This window comes from Symsagittifera roscoffensis, chromosome 3, assembly GCF_963678635.1.
Source record: "Symsagittifera roscoffensis chromosome 3, txSymRosc1.1, whole genome shotgun sequence".
NCBI lineage: Eukaryota > Metazoa > Xenacoelomorpha > Acoela > Convolutidae > Symsagittifera > Symsagittifera roscoffensis.
Genome location: NC_087064.1, coordinates 31,167,586 through 31,175,062, shown reverse-complemented (window position 1 = coordinate 31,175,062; position 7,477 = coordinate 31,167,586). Strand labels below are relative to the sequence as shown.

General features: G+C 41.0%; 1 protein-coding gene across 1 annotated transcript; it reads right to left on the bottom strand.

Moving 5' to 3' along the window:
- Window positions 1–636: 636 nt before the first annotated feature.
- LOC134842972 (uncharacterized) lies at window positions 637–7,230 on the bottom strand. The gene is made up of 2 exons (XM_063859520.1): window positions 1,720–7,230; window positions 637–1,230 (listed from the first exon to the last, which is right to left on the bottom strand). The coding sequence occupies exons 1-2, from the start codon at window positions 6,818–6,820 to the stop codon at window positions 1,112–1,114; spliced, it is 5,220 nt and encodes a 1,739-aa protein (XP_063715590.1). The 5' UTR covers window positions 6,821–7,230; the 3' UTR covers window positions 637–1,111.
- Window positions 7,231–7,477: the final 247 nt, after the last annotated feature.

Here is a 7,477-nt window from a genome sequence, read left to right as displayed (position 1 = left end):
CGTGGTAAAAACTTTTGGAGTACTAACTTAAAAACTATCAATAACCAAATAGCCAGCATATAAAACTCAGCGTGAACAAAATCAACAAAAAATGATTAAATTGCATTAGACACAAAAAGGCATAAAATGCTGCACTCCGAACTGCCACGCCAAAGTTTCACATCTTACTATTTATTCTGATTTATACTTGTATCTGTTGTTAAAGAGCGCTTACATTGTGAGCAACCGCCAAGACCGGTTGCCAGCGAGCTAATTTGACACTGAATTTAACTCATGAAATAGCATTTTAAAGATAAAAATACAAAGCTTTAAGCTTTGCTACAAAAACAAACGACCTAAGCAAAAAAAAACATTTAATGACCAACACGAAAATATTGGAAATTCTTTCGGAAAAATACCATCGATTTTCTCGAGAAAAGTTCAGTGCCAAAACCTTATACAAAGTTGGCGAACTTAAGTGATTACCAACATTACCCAACTTGAGGTGTCATGTTCCATCGGCATTTCTTTTATTCGGCTAGAAATGCTTAAAATTGAACAAATCTTGTAAGGCGATTGTTCATTCAAAACCCTTAAATTTTAATCTCGAGCCAGAAAAAAAACATAGTTGAGGCAATATCACTGACAAAACAAAAACGACCGCAAAGTCTTTAATTACAAAACATTTTATGAAATTCCAAATAAGTTCTAACTAAAATGTTTGTCATAAAAAGAGCATTCTAACAAATTCATTAGATCATTATAGTAATTCATCATTTTAATGCAAAATGAACCTCATATACATCTAATATTACTCGCAAATTTATATTTTGTTGTGCTTCAAAGATATGTTAACGATTAAGTGTGACTCAGCACAAGACGCGAACGCGAAAGATAGTTAGCATCGAAATGGCGAACTTCTGATATGTGAAAGAAATGTGAAAATAGAAAAGTTAAAAAGGTTTGAAACTCAGTGTCTAAAAGCTGGGATAGAAAATGGATAAAAGCAAGCGGTAAAGGGCAAACGATATGCAATTTATATTTTAATAAATTTCAATTTTAAATTCAGTTTGGCATGTTGGTGGCGTAACCACCTGATGATGCTTGCATAGTGTTGACATTGGCGGATCAACTAGGATTGATACTGGTATTTATATTGTCGCGAATTGGCAAATCGAGACTGTGTTGCCTGTGGGGGATAATCGTCCGGCTGGTTGTTATCCATATAAGATGTTAGAAAATTCCCAGTTCCTAGGCAAAAGAGAAGTTAGTTGATCACGCGCTACGAAGTGATGAAGTTAAACAAGTTTTCGCGCATGCTAATTACTATTGTGAACAAACTAGAAAACATTGAGAAGTTAGAATTCAATTGCTAATGATGGTGGCGTCCCTCATACTGGAGAGACCGAATGCTTGAAATTTATTGCATTCAACAATGAAGACTGAAATATGATTAGATTATTTGTTCCTGGTAATTACAGACAAGCTAAAAATTGACGTTTTTATAGTGCTTAATCCAAATCTACTAGGTAATATGGCCAAAACTTGCATGCTAAAAATCTGTTCTTTCGTGACAATATTGGTAGCTGACTTAATCAACCATTAAATCCTATTTCGAATAATCGTACAATCGTACTACTGCAGCTACGATACTATTATATTAAATTACATGAATGAACTATTTTTCAAAACTGACGTTATTTATCGATCAAGTTCGGAAGAAAATCATGGCTGGCATACCTCGCACAGTGTGCGTTGTTGTTCGTGTATGAACTGTGGTTTCTTTCTCCGTCTGATATTTAACATTCGAACCCCTCGAATGACTGGCGTCTCCAAATTGACTCTTAAAGATATCACTCAGACCTCCCGTGTTCCTCCCAGGAGCCCCAGGTCTTTCACTGGGTGGAACATTGAAGTGTGCGTCATCATTGCTGTTGAACTCATGAGAATAAACTCTGCTTTCAGAGTAATAACCACTTCCATTATCTCCCGAGCTGTTTACAAACACTTTAGAACTAGTCTCCGGCTGCGATCGAATACTTTTACTCCCGAACTGTGAAGGTTTTGTTGGTATTTCCGGAGCCATTCTCAAATCTGCGATTTTCAGATTCAAAGTTCCATTTGCCGAACTCAAAGCAGCTGGAGTCATCATTTCGTCTTCGCTGCTTTCGATCGGCGATTTAACCATTCCACGAACTGCAGCAACGCCGGGGGGCATTTGCCCCGACACTCTAGTTCCGGGCTCGTACGGTTGGCGCTCACTGATCCAACTACGGTCGTTGAAAGCCTTCTGAGGTTTCGGTGCAACAGGCGGAGCCTTTGACGCTTCAGAATTTGAGTTGTTAACACTAACTGATGCTACTTCTGGAATGTTTCGACTTTCAGGGGGCGATTTATATACAGTGGATGATGATTTCTCTTTGACGCCTGATGCCCCAGCTTTGTTGAAAAAATCTTTTCTTGCATTCAGGTAAGTGGATCTTCTCGAAGAGAGATCTTCATCGTCCGTTCTTGAGAAAACAGGCTTTTCGAACAATATGTCAAACTTACTGTCATCGATCAGTTTTTGAACAGGAGGTGACTCTGATTTGAGTCCACTGGTAGACACCTCAGTCCTATTGACCTTTGGTGATTCGAACCTTGATGTTGAAACCTGAGTCTGACCAAACTGTTTAGCGTTTGCTGGTTTGTAGTCGGATGGTCGTTCAAACTTTCCAGAACCAGTATTCACATCACTGCTTCCAGAATTTCTGTCCTGAGCATTAGAACCATATGACATTAGACCACCTCTGTTCTGATAGTTAAAACGACTCGATGTGGCTTCAGCTGCTGGTTTCTGGTAACCATCTCTCATTTCGCCAGTTCGCGAACTCTCAAATGACAATTCAGCTTTCAAATTGATATCTGCGCTTTTTGGCTCAATAGATTTCTCCGGTTGATCAGCAAGAAGAGGTTGATTTCGGGCTGAATAGTCTCTTTTTGAGTCCCATGATCTGTCTTCATTGGATTTCGGTTGTTCAAGCCTTCCAGAACCAGTATTCACATCACTGCTTCCAGAATTTCTGTCCTGAGCATTGAAACCGTATGACGTTAAACCACCTCTTTTCTGATAGTTAAAACGACTCGATGAGGAGTCTGCTGCTGGGTTCTGGTATTCATCTCTCATTAATCCTTTGATGTAATTTGGGGGTTCAAATGAAGCAGATGCGCTGCCAGTGGGATTCAAATTAGGTCTTGGGGGTTCTGGTGGTTTTACTTCTCCATCTTCATCTTCCAATCGATATCTCAAACTTTCGTCTGCTGGAACACTCCCCTCGTACTTTTCTTCATACCGATAATGAGGCTGTCCTTCGAATCGATTACCAGCCTCGTAGCTTCCCTGGAAGGGCTTTCTTCCAAAGGCGAAGCTGGAGTTCGGCCTGGATTGCACGACAGGAGCTTCCGTTTTTCTTAAAGGAATGCTCAAATCACCGCTCATCTCTCTGATATTATGTGGATCTGCACGTAAGACTTCTAATTCTTCCCTTCCAAAACGTGGCCTCAAATCCATGTCGTAATTCTGATCTCGATTATCCCCCATTTCATTTCTGTTATAAGCGTTCGAATCTGGCCGCATTTCAATGTCTCTATAGCCCATGACAGCTTGGGGCCTCAAATCTTCATTTCTATCTTGATTTCTGCGAAAATCCAAGTCTGCGTCTCTGTCATAACGTGGCCGACCATGCATATCTGCGTCAGATCCCATTCTAAGCTCACCCTGCTCTTGCATTCTCTCGAAAGATGATTTTCGAGCCACACGAGGCGGTTCCACATCAAACCCAGCTTCAAAACTGTGATCTAAACTTTGTACTCCTTCATCAGACTGAGCAGGTCTTTCAGGAGAAAAATCTGCTTGATTTTTGTCCTTCTTATTTTTCGTCGACTTCTTATGTTTTTCCTGGTGTTCTTTCACTGGTTTCTCCTTGCCGCGGGACTTATCGCCTCTTTTGAACACACCTAAGCCAAACTTCAGACCAAACTTACCTCCTGATTCTGCACGAGGATCAGGCTGAGGCGCGTAAAAGTTTTCTGGATGCTGTTCCTCGTTAGGACCTAAGTTTTCCAGGTTTTCATCGTCATGGTAACGATTCTCTAGATTAGGTAGTCTTCGCTCAGTGAGGTCCATTTCCATTTCTGCATTGGGACTCACCCTAGGCTGCTCAAAACTATTATAATCATTTCTGTACGAATCTGTGTCTAAATCGTAGCGGTAGCTTGGATCCTCGTAATTTTGCTTTGTTCTATTTTTGTACAAATTGTACCGATCAGACTCTATATCAGTAGTTCCTTTAATGTCCCCAGTTGCTCGTTCAAACCTTCCAGAACCAGGAATTAAATCATTGCTTCCTGAATTCCTGTCCTGAGCATTATAACCGTGATTGACATCTGGGCTTTTTGTCTCATAAGATCTCCTCGGACTATGAGTAACTGGAGGTTGATTTTGAGCTGAATCGTCTCTTTTTGGGTACCGTGATCTGTCGAAAAATCCAACTGGCTTTGGGGGCATTACCCGTTTCGGAAGTGATCCAGTGATGGCATTTGGGTGTTCAAATGAATCAGATGCGCTTACAGTGGGATTCAAATGAGGTCTTATTGGTTCTGGTGGTCTTTCGTCTTCATCTTCCTGATCGAATTGATACCTCGAACTCTCGTCCGTTGGATCGCTTATCCTGTATTTTTCTTCATACCGATTCTGAGGTGGTCCTTCGAATCGGTTACCAGCATCGTATTTTCCCTGTTTTCCACGAAGCGGCTCTGTTTCAAATTTGAAATTGGAGTTCGGTCTGGATCGTGCTCCGTCTCTGTCATAACTTGACTGTCGACCGTGTATATCAGCGTCAGATCCCATGCTAAGCTCACCCTGCTCTTGCATTCTCTCGAAAGATGATTTTTGAGCAAAACGATGGGGCTCCCTTTCAAAACCAGCATCAAAACTGGGATCAAAATTTCGTTCTCCTTCATGATGTTGTGCAGAAGGCCTTTCAGGAGACAACTCGGCTTGAGTTTTGTCTTTCTTGTTTTTCTTCGACTTCTTTTCTATTTCCTTAAGTTCTTTCGCTGGTTTATCTTTACTGCGTTTATCTTTATCGCCTCTTTTGAACACCCCCAAGCCCAATTTGAGACCAGATTTAATTCCTGATTCTGCGGCAGAATCAGGCTGACGCTCGTAAACCTTTTCTGGGTGCTCTTCCTTGATAGGAATGTTTTCCATGTTTTCAGGCGACAATCTTTGCTCAGTAAGGCCCGTTTCTCTTTCTCCATTCGGACTCATCCTACCGAATTGCTGCTGCTCGATATGATCATCTTGGTTCCTGTCGTTCCGGTAACTTGGATTCGCAGTAGTTGTATTTCTGTACGAATTGTACTGGCGGTCATTTCTGTTTCTCTTTGAATCGTCCGCTGGACTGTCCCTTTCAACCTGCTGAGCTACCTCTGCAGGTGGAGGCGTTGCCTCCTGTTGACTGGCTGTCGAATCTCGAGCATTCATCAATTCGAGTCTAGCCAGGTATTGATTCTTGTCACTTCCAATTTCCAGGGGCAAATGTTTGTCGTACATTTGTTGGAACTGGTCGTTTGAACTTGGTTCAATGACATATTCGTCTTCATGTCGATTTTTCCTGCCTTCATCAGGGCCTAAAATTTCATCCATTGAAAATGCCCGTCGGTTTGAATTTCCCTGACCTCCACTTCTGGTTAAACTCAAACTCCTCACAGTGTCCATAGTATTGTACCTGTCAAATGTCTGATATTGACTTCTTAGCGTCTCGTTATGCTTTCGAACCTGGTATTCAGTTTGAAAAGTCATATTTGGTTTAGAACCAAACTTTATTTTCTTCGACTTTGGTTCGGTTCTGACCAATCGGAAGAAAGCGTGATGTTCTACACATATTTTCCAAAGCCTTTTGGCCGCCTTGTAGCCCTCCGTTTTGAACCCAATGGTCTTTTCGTACTTGTCATTTTCAGCCGGTCGAACTCGGATGTAGAAATAATCACGCTTGTAGGATATCTTCAGAACCTTGGGCCACGAAATACGGTTGATTCTGGTTTTGTTCTTGAAAACAAGAACTCCGGACCAATTTATACCCAGATCAATTTCGATATTATCTGCGTCTTCGCAAGGATAGAGCTCCGTTCCATACATCGGCAACTTTTTAGCATTCTCTAGGTAATTCAACTCAGCTTCTCCGGTGGTCATGCCTCGATGACCTTTCCAGATATCAATTATTCCTTCGACCATTTCGGCTGAGTTATCTCCGGGACCGAACGGGAAATCATAAAGGAAATCATAATTTTCACCTTCCTGGTAATCGCCGACATCCGCTTGACAGATGTAGGATCCTAGAACTTTTTGCGTTCCCAAAATCATGGGCTGCATCTTTCCTTTGCAGACGTCATCTCTAAGCTGCAGGTAGAACAGGTACCGAGTGTACTCCAACAACTGAGTGGGGTCGGGTGGGTAGAACTTAACGTTCATCGCGAGAGCCTTGTTAGGAGCATTGATCATCTGTCTTGCACAAGGCTTGTTGAAGTCAATCCAAGTTCGTCGCAAGTTACCGTGTTCTTTGATATCGAACGACAACGCGAAGTAAAATTTCTCGTCAATTGGGGTGTCCATATTCGCGCAGCATGTCTCGAAAAGGTCGCGACCTTTTGATTTTCGATCAATTTGTATTTGCACGGGCTGTCCATCCAGCAAATATATTGTGTATGAACTTTTTCCAGGGAGAGTTTTTGTGCTGGTGTAACTCAAATTTGATCTAACTGTGCCCGTTCGTTGAATATAATCGTCATCAAACGCCATTTTTGCTGTTTTTCCAAAATCGGAATTAGGTAAAGCTGATACTTTGTACAACTATGATATGTTCAAGAAGTCTGAAAACACGCTGTGTACGAATTAAGAAAATTTTTCTTGTACAAATGGTCTTTAAAAAATAACTCGAAACAATGCGTGCGTAACAGCATGTTTTATAATTTACTAACCAATTGCAACTTTTGCATCTAAAATGAGGGCTGTGTTTTAACACATTCATAACTTGACATCATACCAACCAAATGTGTTTGATTTAATTCAGTTGCTAACTCAGTTTTCTTTACATGTTCTGTATGAGGCACGATGGTACAATTGAAGCAATGTATGTATGACTCATCCGCCGTAAATAAGCGTAGTTGCTGTGCAAAAGCGTTTATTGTACAAGCATTAGCCGCCTTTGTAGCGCCAATGAAAAACAAATACAAAAAAAGCGCGAGCAAATAATATACTCTGTTTTGAATATTGGTATATCCAACGATGTCACAAAAAACTGCATTACGCTGATCATTTAAAAATAATATAAGATTGCTATCAACAACACAGCGAAGCCCCGGATGCTTCGCGTGCCTTTGAATTTGTCAAGTAGACTTTGATGTATATAAAATGTAAGTATGTTTCGAATTTCCGAGATCAGCAGCATATTCTGCG

Bases quoted from the DNA above. Each gene is read 5' to 3' on its own strand.
- LOC134842972 (XM_063859520.1), bottom strand. From the start codon at position 6,820: ATGGCGTTTGATGACGATTATATTCAACGAACGGGCACAGTTAGATCA. The intron at 1,231-1,719 runs GTATGCCAGCCA...TCTTTTGCCTAG, and splicing joins AACAACGCACACTGTGCGAG to GAACTGGGAATTTTCTAACA.